The sequence below is a fragment of the Lithobates pipiens genome, unplaced genomic scaffold (genome assembly GCF_037356315.1).
Source record: "Lithobates pipiens isolate NorthernLeopardFrog02 unplaced genomic scaffold, aLitPip1_a1.2 Scaffold_27, whole genome shotgun sequence".
NCBI classification, from domain to species: domain Eukaryota; kingdom Metazoa; phylum Chordata; class Amphibia; order Anura; family Ranidae; genus Lithobates; species Lithobates pipiens.
In genome coordinates this window covers 181,814,427-181,832,707 of record NW_027507788.1, presented here as the reverse complement: position 1 = coordinate 181,832,707, position 18,281 = coordinate 181,814,427, and the positions used below count along the sequence as shown (strand labels likewise).

General features: G+C 43.5%; 1 protein-coding gene across 9 annotated transcripts in view; it reads right to left on the bottom strand.

The window, feature by feature from the left end:
* MTOR (mechanistic target of rapamycin kinase) overlaps positions 1-18,281 on the bottom strand; it is a 190,400-nt gene that overhangs the window by 42,899 nt on the left and 129,220 nt on the right. For 6 of the 9 annotated variants that reach the window (XM_077457968.1, XM_077457970.1, XM_077457966.1 and 3 more), the window contains 5 exons: positions 17,126-17,226; positions 16,056-16,204; positions 13,952-14,029; positions 13,609-13,716; positions 6,842-6,967 (listed from right to left, as the gene is read on the bottom strand). In XM_077457968.1, coding sequence (XP_077314094.1) covers positions 6,842-6,967; positions 13,609-13,716; positions 13,952-14,029; positions 16,056-16,204; positions 17,126-17,226 — 562 coding nt within the window. The remainder of the gene's footprint in view (positions 1-6,841; positions 6,968-13,608; positions 13,717-13,951; positions 14,030-16,055; positions 16,205-17,125; positions 17,227-18,281) is intronic. The other 3 variants (XM_077457972.1, XM_077457974.1, XM_077457975.1) reach the window with 1 other exon arrangement.

Sequence of the window (18,281 nt, the reverse complement as noted above, 5' to 3'; positions counted from 1 at the left end):
CTCCTCTGCAAGAAGCGCGAGTGCCTCTGAACCAGTTTTGGATTTCTATGGATTTCTTTGATGCTGAGCACCTGGGCATTTACTTCAGTGTGCCATGCCTACCCTTAGAAATATATAGATATAGATAGAAAAAAATCATTTATTATGTGGTTCCTATAAATAGATGTGGGGGTGGGGAGGTATGGGGTCAGGAATCAGGAATTAAAATTAAGAAAATGAGAAGTTCAATGGATAAATTGCCTGGATACGTTACAACCGAGGGGTTTGAACTCCAATTTGCAGTTATTTTTTTTTTTTTTTATAAAGGATACATTTTTCTGGATTTGCTCCAGAGGGATATAATGCAAAGAGAAGTATGTACATACACAATATAATATGATTGCATGCACTAGATTCTGCTGTTCTCTCCACCTTGGAGAGATTGAATAGATCTCTCCCTCTCTCCCCCTCCTTACCTCTCTATCGCCCCCCTCTCCATCAATCCCCCTCTCTTTATAGCCCCCTCCCTCCTCTCTATATATCTCTCTCTCTAGAGAGAGATAGACAAATCTCTCTATCCACAAACACTAACTTTTTTTTGTAAAATCAACCTAGTTTTGCATAGACGTCATTTCATGTTACAGCCATGTCTAACGTGTGATAAGTGAGCGTAACTCTTCCAAATATTCAGAAATGGGTTGAGGTATGGATTAGTGACAAATTTAAAAAGGCACCTACATCTCTGGATAAATAATACAGGAAAGTTGTTTTTTTATGGGATTTTAATGGTGCCGCAAACCTAATGGAGCCAAAAGGTTTATATATAAAACATTTTTATTTATACAAAGTTAAAATTATTGTTGAACAAAGGAAAAACACTTGTCTTTTAGGTTGCGTCACACAAAGCTCTCTTTTCACAAAGACGATGACGGCAGAGAGTCTATCCCGACATGTTTCACCACCAAGTGATTCCTCGGGGGATTTTTTTTTTTTTAGACGTCTCCAGAACAGTTTCCCAGTACTTCTGGACAGGAGCCAACAAAGCACTGCAGAGGACACAAGGGGCCCCGTGGGACCGCAGAGGGCACAAAAAGATCAAAGAGCACAAATTGGTAATGTAGAAATAACCGAGGGTGCCAAATTGAGAAACCGATTATCAGAAAACAGCCCAACACAGGCTTATGAAATGATATAGCAGTGTGTGGCCACCCTCGGAGTGCGAGCTTGTTGGGCTGTTTTCTGATAATCAGTTTCTCAATTTGGCACCCTTGGTTAATTTTTATCTATTATTTTATAATCTATTATTTTATAATGCATACAATATATTGATCAATAAAGTGTCATAAAATAAGAAAGTAGAAGAGAGGAGTGAAGGTAGAGGAGATAGATGGGAGTAAAGAGCTGAGGCAGAAGGGTGAGGAGCAAAAAGAAAGATAATCTGATGCTGATTAGAGGAAGTTGCCATAGTCTGACTGCTATTGGGGGGGGGAGTCCAATCTGAATAGCAGAATGTATTTATGTTCCCAATATTTTTTTTTTTTTATATGTTAAGTTATTTTAGTCTCTGAGGTGCAAGGTTCGTTTGGGTTGTGTGATCTTATTTTATGACATGGATCGATTAGATTATTTATTTGTATGCATTATAACAAAAAATTAAAATGATCTGATTTAAAAAAATAAAATAACCGAGGGTGCCAAATTGAGAAAATTATTTTCAGAAAAGAGCCCAACACAGGCTTCTATAGCAATGGGTGGCCACCCTTGGAGTACCAGCTGGCATGCTGAGGATGGCCACACATTGCTAGGTTGGTTAATTCTACATTACCAATTTGTTCTCTTGGTCTTTGTGTGCCCTCTGCGGTCACACGGGGCCCCTTATGTCCTCTGTAGTGCTTTGTTGGCTCCTGTCCAGAAGTACTGGGAAACGGTTCTGGAGACAGTCTAAGAAATCCCCTGAGGAAGCCCTTAGTGGCAAAACATGTCGGGATAGACTGTGTCACCGCCTTTGTGAAAAGAAAATGAAAAGAACTGTGACATAACCTACAAGACAAGTGGTTTTCCACTTTGTTCAACAATTTTAACTCTGTATAAATAAAAATGTGGTTTTATATATAAACCTTTGGGCTCCATTGTGTTTACGACACTGTTAAAATCCCATATAAAAATAAATAAAATTCCTGTATTTATTCTTCCAAACATTCATTACCTCTCACAGAGATAAGAGTGCGTAGCCTGACAATAACATCTGCTTTTTACTCATCCAAAAAGACGGCATCATCTTTGTTCAGGCATCATCCAGGGTAGCCATCTACTTCCTTGCTGTAGCAGCTGGCTTATTGATGACACAACCATGTAAACCCTGGTGTCTGTACAATTCCAGCTGCAGCCTCCACGTGTGGCTTGCTATAAAGCTGCAGTCTGATCACTGGGGAGGAAGTAGACTAAGGAATAGCTTCCTCCTGCCTGCAGAAGACTGATGAGGACATCTAGTCACCCTAGGCAAAATCACTGGCAGAAGCTCAAGGATAGCTTTTCAATGATAAAATGTGACGATTTCTGAAACATTATACTGTTGCTACGCATTGTGACATGTCAGAAATTTATTCATGGAGACTTGTAAAATTACTGACCAGTCCATTTTAGCACTATGGTGTTCAAAACATGTCTGTGAAATCTTACTGAGAAAAATGACATAAGAATGTAAACAAAACTCCACACACCGGGCAACTAAATAATTATGACTTGTCGTGGGGCTGTGCCCCCATGTCCAGGAGAATAATAAAAGTAGATTTACTCAACCCCGCAGTATCTGCGCCAGTGCTGGTTTAGGGTCCCGACGTCAAGACCAGCACAGGGCATATGAGGACACTGAGGGATAGTCCACTGCCGGATTGTGGTGCAGCGCCACCTGCAGGGGGAGAGGAGGATCAGGTAAGCAAAACTGTACCTCCTCTCCCCTAGACAGAATGGGCTACTAACTTCTGCAGTCCGGGCGTAGCTCCAGTGCAAGGGGATAATGGTTTAGTTGCCCCCCCTGTCTTTAAAGTGTTTTTGTTTTGTTGTTTAACGGAAGTCAAAAACGCACAAAAAAAAAAAAAACAACACTCACGAGTTTCCCTTTAATTTTTTTTTAAACCCAGTTCTAAGTTCATACAAGGATCCGCAATAATATGAGCTAACGTTTTCTAAATTTGTGACTAATGTCTCACTGTATGTATTGACGGCTTTAATAATAAAGTGTTATAGGGACTTAAACAACATTTCCTGCACAGGGCACACCCTGGGCATCTATATGATGATCCATGATGTAAGTGTCTGCTGCCAATTTCTCAACATCCTCCCAACAGAAAACGGATCAAACATGTCACCCAGGATCACGCCTGAAAATGCTGACAATTTACCTAAAATTGTTCACATTAACACATGCTTTAGATTTGAAATGAGGGAAAACACAAACTCTTTGGTGATTCTATTAAAAGGTAAATTGCAGGCTTTCAAAATACAATTTTTTTCCAAAGGGAAAGTATTTTTGCATTTTTCTATTGATAGCCTGATTTAAAATGACCAGAAAGATTATCTGGCTTGCTATTGGCAACATTCAAGATTCTGGAGACTTTTCCAGGGCAGGATTCAGGAATGACAAGGTGTTGTAAACCCTCAAGCTTTTTCACCTTAATGCAGCAGCCCCCCCCAGAGCCCCCCCTTTTACTTACCTAAACCCGATCGTTCCATCGATGGGGACGAGCACAGCAGCTCCAGCCGCTGTCTCGGGTCCTCATTGCATAGACTGATAGCAGCAGGAGCCATTGGCTCCCTCTGCTGTCAATCCAATCCAGCTGAGTCCTGCTGTTGGTGTCAACGGACGCAGCAGCAGGACCCGGGAGCGTGTCCACTCAAGTAAACCCATGGAATGCGGCTGTCTGTGGGGGCACTTAAAAGGAGGAGCCAGAAGCGCCACTTCGGGACCCCAGAAAAGAAGGATTGGGGCCGCTGTGTGCAAAACCAAACGCAAAGTGGATGCAAGTATAACAGCTTTGTTATTAAGATTAAAAAAAAAAATACCTTCACAAACCCTTTAAAAGTCCAATTGGTCCATTATGTGTAAGAAATCAGTTAAAGGATAAGTTCACCTTATGAAAAAAAATAGATACACTTTAGTGTAAAAATAGATGTGCATTCATTATTTTTTTTCTAAGGAGCCTGCAGAGCATATCGTGGCAAATCTCAGCAGATTGCGGGTGCAATCTCAGGCTCCTGCAGACACTTCTGCCGCGTACACAGGGCTGGAATGTCCAACAGAAAGAGTCAGATGGGAGCTTTTCATCGTATAATCCGATCTTGTGTATGCCCCATTGGACTTTTTATGTTGAACATTCTGACGGACCTAGAAATAGAACGTGTTCTAAATATTTCCGACAGAACTATTTCCTATGGGGAAAACCGCTCGTCTGAATGCTGTTCCAATGGACCAAAAACGACGCATGCTCCGAAGTATGTGACGGAAGCTATTTACTAGGGGATATTGAACTACAAGTCCTGTCGTACGTGTTGCACTTCACCGCGTTCTTGACGGTGTGATCGTGTGTACGCAAGACAGTTTCACTGGAATGCCATCGGAAAAACCTTCAGTTTATTCCGATATGAAAACTGGTCGTGTGTACAGGGCATTAGGATAGCTGTCTGCCCATACCTCACATGGGCAGGTAACAGAGCAGGAAGATCAATGGACTACTACAGCGCTCACTAGCGCCCTCATAGCTCATTGAGAACTACAAGCCATCTGCTACAATGGGTGGCAGTACTTGTAGGCATTCATTCATAGGTAACTGAATGAATGACTGGTCTTTGTGGGTGTAGCCCCATGTGGCCATGCCATTTTCAAATGGTGACAGCGGGTGCAGGGAGAAGATCCCCTGTCCGCTGTCAAAGAAAAGGGGGTGGGGGGTTGCAAGAGGCTGCAGATGCTGGAACATATATTGCACCCTTAAAACTGGTGAAACTTCAAACATTTTCCAAGGTGAACTTATCCTTTAAAGGGTCACTAAAAGGAAAATTTTTTTTTCTTTAAATAACAAACATGTTATACTTACCTCCACTGTGCAGCTCTTTTTGTCCCGAACCTGCTCTTCTGGGGTCCCTCGGTGGCTGTCTTGGCTCCCTCCCGCAAGGACTCCCCAACTTCATGCGAGCTCCCTCGCATGATGTGGAGTGCTTGTGGGCATGCTCCCGTGATACAGCTGGTGGCCGTAGCCGCTCACCCTATCACTGGGCCCCGCCCCCGGTGCGCTGCATCATTGAATGTGATTGACAGCAGCGCGAGCCAATGGCTGCACTGCTTTCAATACATCCACTCTAGCCAATAAACAGCCAGGGTGAGGGGGGGCGGAATCACTGTCGGATGTTTTTTCACTTTAATGCATAGAATGCATTAAAGTGAAGAAACTTTTACCTTTACAACCCCTTTAAGTGAAGGGAAACCCAACATTTATTTTTCAGTGGGCTTGGCATTAGGTCTGTACACAATTTTCTTTACTAGCTGAAGGATGTCCAGCACCATCCAGCTCTCTGCTCTCCAGCCTGGCTATGCCTGACCAATCTCATTCATTAGATTTCAGTTCTTTCAACACGGAGACTCAGCATTGTACGTGGGCATTACCTAGAGTGGTCTGCATTCAAATGCAGTCTACCTAGGAATGACTCCAGAGTGACATCCACTCAAAGCATTTTGATATTTGCACAACTCCTCCTAAGAGTCAGTCTGCTGCTTGCACCAGGGCTGAGGATGCCTGAGAGAAGTATTGGTGGGTGCGGTTATATTTTCAGGAGGCGATGTGAAGCACCCTGCTGGAATCTCCTTATAAAAGTCATGATCTGCCTGCATTGCAAGAGAAAGACATGAACCCAATAATTAAATCATTGGGTCTAAAATAAGGTATTAAAAATATAAGATTTTATTTGTTAATGTCATTAGCACCTTAAAATTCTTTCTGATCAAATGATAAGAGATAGGCTCCAAACTACTGCATAACCTAACCTCAATGCAGCAGCCATATGCAAAGCAGGTTGTGTTTAAAGCGGAACTGAAAGCACAAATACTTACCTTAATTCTAACAGTCTGACGCTCATGAGGTCCCTCGCTGACATCTTCTCACCAGGTTCTTCCAGGTGCTAGTCTTTGGCCATTTTGATTGGCCAGTGCTAAAGAGCAGTCATCCTGGCACACTATGCATGCACAGCTCAGTGTACATTCCACAAGGGATCAGGCAGGCAGGTGTATTTTATTGCATTAGAGACATTGCACATCTTTTCAACAATTTGAAAATTTCCCTGACAAAAAGCAGTCTGCCATGGCCGACCAAGCAGCTTGATATACACTCAAAGTCACAAACCCAAAACAAGCATGTATGTATGTATGTATGCAGTTTTGTCTTCACTGTCTGCATGCTTTTTGCAGTCAGTGACTCAAAAAATGTACTGAAGCTGGAGACTGGCAAGAACTCAGGAGCACAAGGAGGGGGGGTGAGCAATGGCAGCCCAAAAACTTCTATCATAACCAGTTTCCTATAAAAAGAGATGGTGCCTGCATAGCTAACTTGCTCGCTTCCTTTACAGCATTTTATTCTCTCTCTGACAAGTGCACTTTAAGAAGTTAAATCTGTGTTGTGTACCAATGACACAAACAGTGCTGACTGACAAAGTGCCTGTACCACCCATAGCACAGAGAGAGTGTGGAAAAATTGAAGCTTGCTTATTTTTTAACATAGGAATTGGCCCGTGTAATGACATGTTTGTGGGTAGTGCTGACTGACAGATGTAATAACAGACCAATGATACTCTGCAGATTATCAGAAGGAGCTCTCACCAGACGTCCGCTCTTGCCGCACAGGCTGGCGTACTTCAACCACGTCCTCATGTCCTCATGGGGGCCGACCACCAGGGACTGGACCATCAGGATCTTCTGCCAGTCTTCCACAATTCTCTGACAGCCCTGTACCAGAAACACAGAGAATCATTTGCATCATAGAACCGATAGACACGTTTTGTTCCAATTCTCTATAAACAAAGTACATTGTAGCACAATCCTCCAGTAAACTGGGTAGTGGGAGGAAAAAAAAAAAAGGAGAATGTCTGTTTATTAGAACCTTAAAGCGATATTAAACGCAAAATTTATATATATATATATATATATATATAAATATATATATATATATATATATATATATATATATATATATATATATATATATATATATATATATATATATATATATACACACACACACACACACACAGTATCTCACAAAAGTGAGTACACCCCTCACATGTTTGTAAATAAAAATCTTTTCTTCGATCTTTTCATGTGACAACACTGAAGAAATGACACTTTGCTACAATGTAAAGTAGTGAGTGTACAGCTTGTATAACAGTATAAATTTCCTGTCCCCTCAAAATAACTCAACACACAGCCATTAATGTCTAAACTGACAGCAAAAGAGTACACCCCTAAGTGAAAATGTCCAAAATGGACCCAATTTGCCATTTTTCCTCCCTGGTGTCAAGTGACTCGTTAGTGTTACAAGGTCTCAGGTGTGAATGGGGAGCAGGTGTGTTCAATTTGGCGTTATCACTCTCACTCTCTCATACTGGTCACTGGAAGTTCAAAATGGCACCTAATGGCAAAGAACTCAGAGGTTCTAAAAAAAATAAAAATGAATTGCTGCTCTACATAAAGATGGCCTAGGCTATAAGAAGATTGCCAAGACCCTGAAACTGAGCTGCAGCACGGTGGCCAAGACCATACCAGCAGTTTAACAGGACAGGTTCCACTCAGAACAGGCCTCGCCATGGTCGACCAAAGAGGTTGAGTGCATGTGCTCAGTGTCATATCCAGAGGTTGTCTTTGGGAAATAGACGTATGAGTGCTGCCAGCATTGCTGCAGAGGTTGAAGGGGTGGGGGGGGGGGGGTCAGCCTGTCAGTGCTCAGATCATATTGCATCAAATTGGGCTGCATGGCTGTCCTCCCAGAAGGAAGCCTCTTCTAAAGATAATGCACAAGAAAGCCCACAAACAGTTTACTGAAGACAAGCTGACTAAGGACATGGATTACTGGAACCATGTCCTGTGGTCTGATGAGACGAAGATTAACTTATTTGGTTCAGATGGTGTCAAGCAAGTGGTGGCAACCAGGTGAGGAGTACAAAGACAAGTGTGTGTTGCCTACAGTCAAGCATTTTGGTGGGAGTGTCATAGTCTGAGGCTGAAGGAGCGCTGCCGGCACTGAGGAGCCACAGTTCATATAAGCAACCATAAATGCCAACATGTACTGTGACATACAGAAGCAGAGCATGATCCACTCTTCAGAGACTGGGCCGCAGGGCAGTATTCCAACATGATAATGACCCCAAATACACCTCCAAGACAACCACTGCCTTGCTAAAGAAGCTGAGGGTAAAGGTGAGGGACTGGCCAAGCATGTCTCCAGACCTAAACCCTATTGAGCATCTGTGATGCATCCTCAAGCAGAAGGTGGAGGAGTGCAAGGTCTAACATCCACCAGCTCTATGATGTCATCACAGAGAAGTGGAAGAGGACTCCAGTGGCAACCTGTGAAGCTCTGGTGACCTCCATGCCCAAGAGGGTTAAGGCAGTGCTGGAGAATAATGGTGGCCACATAAAAGATTGACACGTTGGGCCCAATTTGGACATTTTCACTTAGGGGTGTACTCACTTTTGTTGCCAGCGGTTTAGACATTAATGGCTGTTTGTTGAGTTATTTTGAGGGGACAGCAAATTTACACTGTTATACAAGCTGTACACTCACTACTTTACATTATAGCAAAGCGTAATTTCTTCAGTGTTGTCACATAAAAATATATAATAAAATATTTACAAAAACGTGAGGGGTGTACTCACTTTTGTGAGATACTGTGTAATATACTTACCTGCTCTGTGCAGTGGTTTTGCACAGAGCAGCCCAAATCCTCCTTTTCTGGGGTCCGCCAGCGGTGCTCCTGACCCCTCCCTCCTGCCAAGTGTCCCCAGATCAAGCAGCTTGCAATTGAGCACCCAAGCAGACGGGCTCCCAAGCCAATGATCTGCGTTTTCATTTACACACAGAGCCGCTTGGCCACACCCACTCTCCCCACTCATTGGTTCACTGGCTGTGACTGACAGCAGCAGGAGAAAACGGGGAGGGAGAAACCCAGAGGCTCCTGTGCACAGAGCTGGAGGGGGGACCTGATGCACAGAGAAGGTTTTTACCTTTCTGCACAGAATGCAAGAAGGTAAAGAACCTTGAGCCTTTAGAACCACTTTAAAGAATTGCTGGTCCTTGTGAGAATATCCAAAAAGTCTGCAATATAACACACAGATCATTCCAAGAAAACGACTTTCATGTTCCAGAGCCATGTTGTTCATTAAATGGACGCTTTTACTCTTTTTAGGTAAAGCACTGTAAGAAGAGGCACTGGCACGGGACTCCTGAATGGCAGGGGGGTGGGTGTAGCTTTAAAAAAAGGGTGAGGCTCTACCCCCAGTTTGGACCCAAAGGGCTGCACAGCTCCACTAAAAACTATTTAGAAATTTTTTTAATGTATTTGCAGGAATATTCTCTGACTGCTTAAGCCATATTGTTAATTATGTAAATGAAACATGTGACGTTCTCACATTAAAAGTTAACCTGTGCTTTTTTTCATACAGGGCAAAGCAACAGGTTCACTTTAATTTCCCCTGCCAGCGCCACATCCTCCCTTTTCCTTCACTGCACCACAGCTGCTCCGTTCACCTGCTGTGAGGAAAGAGAATCAGATGGCTCATATACAGGATTATACACCCATGTGACAGTGCTGATGTTTGGTGAATGGCTCAGTGTTGTCACATGAAATAAATCATATGCTCCAATGACTGGAGAATCAGCCGAAGAAAGCCAAGTGTGCTGCTGGGGAGAGGGGTATAGCAAATCTGTCGCTTTACCGTGTATCAGACAAGCAGTTTTGCTTTAAAATTAAATCCAGGGACCCAAGAGACCTGAAACCGTTTTAAATTGCATAATATACAGATGCTGCCCTGTATGGTGAAAAGCAAGGGGGCCACTTGTGTTCACTTATGGGTGGAAGAGACATCAGAGAAGGCCTCACATGTGTAGTGTGGTTTCACTGGCAGGCACAACTGGATGGGGTCTGGGGGAGAGAAAGGGACATGATGTGTACAGAACCGTAGGCTCACCACCCCATTTACTATGCAGTCATGTAGCAAATCAGAGGAACCGGCGCTAAGACGGATCAACTTGGGTACATTCAGCCTGCCCAAAGATGGTTTAAAACTCAGCTGGTTCAGTAGGGACTGGCTGAGATTCAAACCACCTATAGGCTGGCCTAAGAGTCTGTTCAATGCTTTACCTATACTTGTTACAGCCATGTAGCTGGAGTGTCCCTTTAACATGCCCTGCTCCCTTGCCAACTGTTCATCTATTTGAACCAGTTTATAGCAAAAAAATAAAATAAAACTAAAGAATCATTCTAGAAGCCCAACATTCTGTGTGCTGTGGTTCTATCTAGTAGCCCCTACTTCACTACAGCTCTGCAGGAACACAGTAGTGACTTGGTGGCAGTGGAGAAACCATCAGGCTGAAGTGGGGAGTGCAGGCACCTGACATACCCAAGTGTAGAAAGCTGAAGATTACATGGCCATGTGTAGCTCTGCAAGTGACTGAAGGTCAGATTCACAGGCAACACATTTCTTTTACAGGCTGGTGTTTTTTTTTTGTTTTAAACAAACATGTTATACTTACCTGCTCTGTGTAACGGTTTTGCACAAAGCAGCCCTAATCCTCTTCTTGGGTCCCTCCCTCCTGTCGAGTGGCCCCAGACTAAACAGCTTGCTAAGGGGACACGTAAGCCGAAGCTGTGTGTCCCCATTCAGACACTGTCATGGCCCCTCTCTCCACTCACTGGATTTGATTGACAGCAGCAGGAGGCATTGGCTCAGCCAATCAGGAGGGAGAGCCCCGGGAGACCGAAGTTCTCATGCATCACCACTGGATCCAGATGAGGCTCAAGTAAGTATTAGGAGGGCTGCTTGCACACAGAAGGTTTTTTTTATCTTCATGCATGAAGTTAAAAAAAAAAAAAAAAAAAAAAAAAAAAAAAAAAAAACCTTCTGCCTTTATAACCACTTTATAGAAAACTAGTCCAAAGCTAAAGATAAAAAAAAAAAAAAAAAAAAAAACACCCTGTAAAATAAAAGACAAAGAAAAAAGTTAAGTTTTTAATTTTTTTTTTTTTAGCAGCTCCCTCTTTAATATTTAGAACACGTAAAAATGGAGAGATTAAACGAAAGTCGGCGCCAAAGTGGCTTCAATAGGTGTGAATGACGCCGATTCTGTACAGCTCTCCATATGGGTGATCATAGTAATAATGCACCTTCCAGGCAGACACTCCCGGAAGGCACTGGCAGTTGCCTGCGTTTCCCCTGGCTGGGCCCGGTTTGTGCATTTCCCAGATGTTAATGTTTGCAGGACACTTGGCCAGGAAGACAGTCACTGGCCGCTAACGCTCTTCCCCTCCAGCACAAACCGTCTGCACAGAGGATGAGCATTAAGTCGTGCCAGTCTGCCTGTGCGGCCAATGTGCCAGCGCGCGTCCCGACTATCTGGCTACTAAAAGTGAGAAATACCTGCTCCCCCCCTCCCCACCACCTCCACACCTAATAAAGACCGCAAGAGACGCTACACCGCATAACAGAAATGCAACTGAAAAAAAAACAAACCCTGAGGAATGTCCTGCGCGATGAAAGACTTGTAAACAGCGGTATTAATAGAAGCCTTGATCCTTGTTCCCTTCACGCCCTGTACCGTCAGGCTCTAAAATATGAGTTTCCTAACTGGTTTCCATCCTGCCATAAAAACCCTTCCGTCCATCCGCTGCCAGACTGTAAGGTGCCCAAGAAGCTTTTCCCTCTGAAGATATGAATGTAATAATCTGGTGCTGTATGGGGTGAAGAGTGAACAGGTGACCAAAACCTGGATTTTACAAACTTACCTGAAAATTAGAAAAGGTCTGTCCAGAGGAAAAAGATTGCTGTGAAAATGCTGGCTTTTAAAGGATACCTGTACTAGGTTGAAATAACAAAGTGAAGGTATAGCCAAGTATGGTAAAAGCACGACTGCCTTTACCCTAAATACTCCAAGTGTCTTATATGGCCAAAAGATTGTAGACACCTTTCCATTCCCACCTATTCTATATGGCCAAAAGTATGCATAAACCCCTGAAAATAGTTTGAGTTGCTGTGTTTCCAGCGTGGGGTACTGTTGATCCCATGACATACACATTTTTAGATGTTTGCACCCTTCATACTTTGTGGGAACAATTTGGGAAAAGTTATTTTCTGTCCCAGCAGGCTTGTGTCCCTGTGCACAAAGCCAACTCCATGAGTTTAGTTACATAGTAGGTGAGGTTGAAAAAAAAAAAAAAAAAAAAAAAAAAAAAAAAAGACACAAGTCCAACCCATGTGTGTGATTATATGTTAGTATTACATTGTATAGCCCTGTATGTTGTGGTCATTCAGGTGCTCATCTAATAATAGTTTTCTTGAAACCATCGATGCTCCCTGCTGAGACCACCGCCTGTGGAAGGAAATTCCATATCCTTGCCGCTTTTACAGTAAAGAACCCTCTACGTAGTTTAAGATTATTTTCTTCTAATTTTAATGAGTGGCCACGAGTCTTGTTTAACTCCCTTCTGCGAAAAAGTTTAATCTCTATTGTGGGGTCACCATTATGGTATTTGTATACTGAATATCCCCTCTCAAGCATCTCTTCTCCAGAGAGAATAAGTTCAGTGCTCGCAACCTTTCCTCATAACTAATATCCTCCAGACCCTTTATTAGCTGTTGCCCTTCTTTGTACTCGCTACATTTCCAGTACATCCTTTCTGAGGACTGGTGCCCATAACTGGACAGTATACTCCAGGTACTGAAGCCTCCTGATTCCCTCATAAAGACTGAGGAGAATAAATTCAATACCTTTGCCATCTCCCCATCCTTTGTAACCAGATGTCATTCCTCATTCTTTATGGGGTCAGTATGGTCTGTCCTCCCTTTTTTTTTTTACTGTTTACACACTTAAATAATTTCTTGGGATTTTTTCTGCTCTCCTGGATTTGGATTTTGTGGGAATTTCAGAGACCTGGTTCAACAGCTCTCGTGATTGGCTGGCAAACATTCAAGGGTATACCCTTTATCGCAAGGATAGAGGGGGTAAAAAAGGGGGAGGGGTATGCCTATATATCAAGAATAGTGTACACGTGAATGTGAGAGATGACATCACTATGGGGGCTAGGGAGGAGGTGGAATCCTTATGGGTAGAGCTCCAAAGGGATAAAGCTAAGGGGAAAATACTGGGAGTATGCTATAGGCCCCCTAACCTGAGGGAGGAAGGGGAGACTGATCTACTATCACAATTACTCTGATAGGATAGAAGGTACTCTGTGGTATCTGGCACCAGGCTGTCAGTAGCAGATCCTGTAAGCTGAAAGGTGGGGTCTCCATGTAGATTGTAGATTGGGAGAGTATACTGGAAAAATAGATTTTGACCAAACAATGATCTGGTTGTATACAGCCATGCCGCTTACCTGTAACCGATCCCACCAGGTCTGACGAATAATTTCCCTCCGCTCTGGCACCAGCTTATATTGGATCACTTCCTCCAGCTCGGACAGCATCTGGCAGGTGACCATGGCCTGAAGAGAAGACAGGGAGGCAATCGCTCATCATTCCACAAGAGTAATCTACACAACTGGCTGCAAACCAACTAGAGTATTTTCATTCTTCGAGTGGGTTAGAAAATGAAAGGCGGGATCTGATACGTGGGCGCTAAGAGTGACACTGTAGGTTTGTCCGAGATGAACCAAGCCCCTTTATGAAAGCATTGAAAAGACCAGCTCATAAAAAAAAAGTTAAAAGTTCAATAGTTACCCCGTAGGCTCGGCTGTAGCTCTCTCCAGCCATGGCTGTCAGTTCTGCATCCAGCATGTCTCTGGCTTTGTCAATACACTGCAATAAGAAAGAGGTCATTCAAATTGATGCTTCAAGCCAGACTCTAGCCAAAACTAAACAAACAAATGCTTTGGCTGTAACAGTGAACACCGTCAGGTTGTGAAATGAGGTTTAATGTGGAAAAATGTAAAATAATGCATTTGGGTGGCAAAAATATGAATGCAATCTATACACTGGGGGGGGGTCAAGGGGAGAGCATCTGGGGGAATCTAGGATGGAGAAGGACCTGGGGAACTAGTAGATGATAGGCTCAGCAATGGCATGCAATGCCAAGCTGCTGCTAACAAAGCAAACAGAATATTGGCATGCATTAAAAAGGGTATTAATTCCAGAGATAAAACGATAATTCTCCCACTCTACAAGACTCTGGTCCGGCCGCATCTGGAGTATGCTGTCCAGTTCTGGGCACCAGTCCTCAGGAAGGATGTGCTGGAAATGGAGCGAATACAAAGAAGAAGTGCCACAAAGCTAATAAAGGGTCTGGAAGATATTAGTTATGAGGAAAGGTTGCGAGCACTGAATCTATTCTCTCTGGAGAAGAGACGACCTTTGACAGGGGATACGATTTCAAATTTACAAATACCGTACTGGTGACCCCACAATAGGGAAAAAAACTTTTCCATGGAAGGGAGTTTAGTAAGACATATGGCCATTCCCTAAAATTAGAAGAAAAGAGGTTTAACCTTAAACTGCGTAGAGGTTCTTTACCCCTAGAGTGGCAAGGATGTGGAATTCCCTTCCACAGGCGGTGGTCTCAGCGGGGGGCATCGATCGTTTCAAAAAACTATTAGCACCTGAATGACCACAACATACATGGATATACAATGTAATACTGACATAAAATCACACACATAGGATGGACTTTTTTCAACCTCACCTACTATGTAAAAGGCTTTTTTTTTATTTCAGTGGTCTCAGCTGGGAACATTTTCTTTACTTCCCTGCATAATCTCTAGAAGTGAGGCGATAACTTTCCAATGCTGACATGCGCAGCAACAAAAACCTGAACTATTCCAGACCTGCATGGTGGGAATTAAATACATTTGGAATCTTCCTTTAATGTTCAGTCTGCTGAACCTGAAATCTCAGTTTCTAGATGAATGCTAAACCTTCTATTAGTGTCTTCTATCTATCTCTTAGGAGACTGGTAATGGTGTGGGTTCCCAGGTCTGCACACCTATTGTGCCCATTATGAGGGGTTCCCACCATCCCTATTCAATTATCGATTTTAAATTATGAAGAAGGAAACTAGAGAGATGTAAAGTCTTGTCAGTGGTGTCTCTAAAATATATATTAGGCCATAGATGGGGGTTACAGGAAGGAAATTCACACAATTTGCCCATCAGCACAAATGGTGCTGACAGCTGAATCCCTCCTGCTGGACCATTGTCTGCTCTCAGGGGGAAGGGGCGGCGGAAGCTGTCTCCACTGAGAGAAGACAGATTTAATTGCTAGCGGCTATAGGAGCCGCTAGCGATAATCACGAGTGAATCCAGCAGGCTGGTTGTTGTCCGATAAACTTGGTATATTCAGCCTGCCCACGCATGGTTTCGAACCTCGGATGGTTCACGCTATGACCGGCCTTAGAATCAGAACACCAGACTTAAACTATAACTGAAATATATGGGCGGCACAGTGGTGTAGTGGTTAGCATTTTCGCCTAGCATTAAAAAGGTTTGCTGGTTCAAAACCCAAGCAAGACACTACCTGCCTGGAGTTTGCATGTTCTCCCTGTGCCTGCGTGGGTTTCCACCGGGTACTCCAGTTTCCTCCCACACTCCAAAAGACATGCTAGTAGTTTAATTGGATTCTATACAAATTGGGCCTAACGTGTATGTATGTATGTGAGTGAATTAGGGACCTTAGATTGTAAGCTCCTTGAGGGTAAGGACTGATGTGAATCTATAATCTGTAAAGTGCTGCGTATTGACGACGCTATACAAGTACCTGAAATAAAAAATAAAGATAACTTCGGGGATGTTCAAAAATTCAGCTTCATATAAAAAGAATAAAAAAAACTTACATTGACAATCTCTTGAAGTAAGGGGCCGCGTACCTGTTGGGCGAGAGAAAAGAGATCCTGGTGTAGGGCCAGAACAGCTCTGTAAAAAGCGCCGTCATGGGTATCTCGGGGGATTAAGCATGTGTACTCCTCCATACTATCCCAATTCTCTGAAAGACAAAAACACAACCCCAGTTTGGAGAGAGAGCGCGAGAGAAAGCGCAAGAGTACGCAAGTGAGCGCGAGGGAGCGTGTGAGAGAGCGCAAGCGAGCGCGAGCAAGATTCTCTCTTCTAATTTTTAAAGCAGTGGGCAGAATTCCTTGTTAATATCACTTCAAACATGTATACATAGTATGTGTAGCTGCTGGCTTTCAATTTTTGCAGCGGTGGGCAGACCTCCGCTTTAACCAATGTATACCGGATACTGCGGAGTTTGTCCTGGGAACATAGGAGTCAATGACCTCAGAAGGGTAAACACACAATCAGAAAGGTGTTGAGTTCTTTCCACACGTACAGGTCCTCAAAGCGTGCAGCGCTAAATGCATTCAGGAAGCATTTAGTAATTACTGGCATAAGGAATGCTGCAGGCCCAAACACAAACCAAAAATGAGCAACAGACTCTCTTCGGAGGGTTTTAATCTGATTTAATTTCTACCTCTTGCTGATAATTTTCAAAATAATTACAGCATTGGCGACTTAGCAAACACTTTAGATGACAAATTTGAACGATGGGGCGCTGGCCCGTTTGAAAGCTGCGGATAATGCGGCACCTTTTTCAAAGTATAAGCAATTTGGAAAATGTGACGGGTGTAATCCATTACTTCTTAATTAGTGATTAGGAAGTCCAAACTTTGCAGAAAAGACCTTTGAAAGAAATAACTGCAATCTAGACAAGCAATTAGGAAATTGTATACTGGCTTGTATGTATACGTTTTACAGATGGGGGTATAGAAGTGCTGGTTATGTAATCCCATTAGGCCTGGAAGTCTACTCGGTAACATGGGATCGCATCAGTCACGCAGCTGTTTTACCATGATGAAAGGAGAAATGACACACAGCAGTAACACGTTACATAAGCCAGACATCTTACCTAATCCCCATGCTGCGGCTGCTGCCATCCTCGCCATCTTGGCACGGGCATCCTCGTTGACGCTGGTCCAGTTGTCGCAGCACTGTTGATGGAGCTGCCCCCTGTGAGAGACATATGGATAAACATGGCATGACTCACGGTGTGCATATGCAAAACTTATACACAGAGTTGGCAGGGATAGGATATGGCCTTTAAAGCGGCAATAAAGTATCTTTTACAATATAAAATAATGTGCCCCCTGGAGGTTCCAGTCATAATATACGGGTATGCAACCGCATATTAGTACATTATGACAAACTTACCGACACACGGAGCCCTCCAGCGATGCGCTGACTTGCTACGCGCAATAGTTTTGCCTATGCAAAGCAGCACCGATTCCTTTACTTCTGAGGTGCTCCAGGCCCCGCCTCTTCGGCAAGTGCATCAATCGAAAGCAGCTTTCCATGGGGGCACCCGTGCATGTTCACTCCCGAGCCACCCGGTCTGAGGCTATGGAGACAGACAGGGCAACTCGACCCTGCCCAGTCAACACAGCATTTAAACAGCAGCGAGAGCCAATGGCCCCTGCGATCAATCTGCCCAATGAGGAGGAAGAGAGGCGGGGCATTGCTCTTGTGCACATCGCTGGATCGAATTAGCCTTTTTCCTTTTTCTACCCTGCAAGGTAAAGGCATAATGTACCAGTATGCACATTATGTTAAATTTACCTTAAAACAAAGCCTTCCAGCACCGCACTGTCACCGCTGCATGCTCTCCCATCTTCACCTGGTCTTCCTGCTGGGTTTATGGACTAAGGCTGTGCGACTGCCCTAGTGGTCGTTCCTTCAGAACCCATGTGTCGGTGATGTCACTGGCTACATGTACAGCAAATATCTCCTAACGGCACACATGTAGGAGACATTTATGCTACTTATAGGTAAGCCTTATTATAGGCTTACCTATATTTAAGTCAGATGGGAGTTTACTCCCACTTTAAGGTGAAAAAACCTTTAAGGGGTTGTAAAGGCAGAAGGTTTTTCATCTTAGACCCCATACACACTATTAGATTTTTTTGCAGATATTTGTCTTCAGATTTACCAAAATCATGTAGTGGAAGGGCCTGCCTGATTGCATACAAATTGAAACTCTTAAGGTTTGACCTCATATTATACGGTTT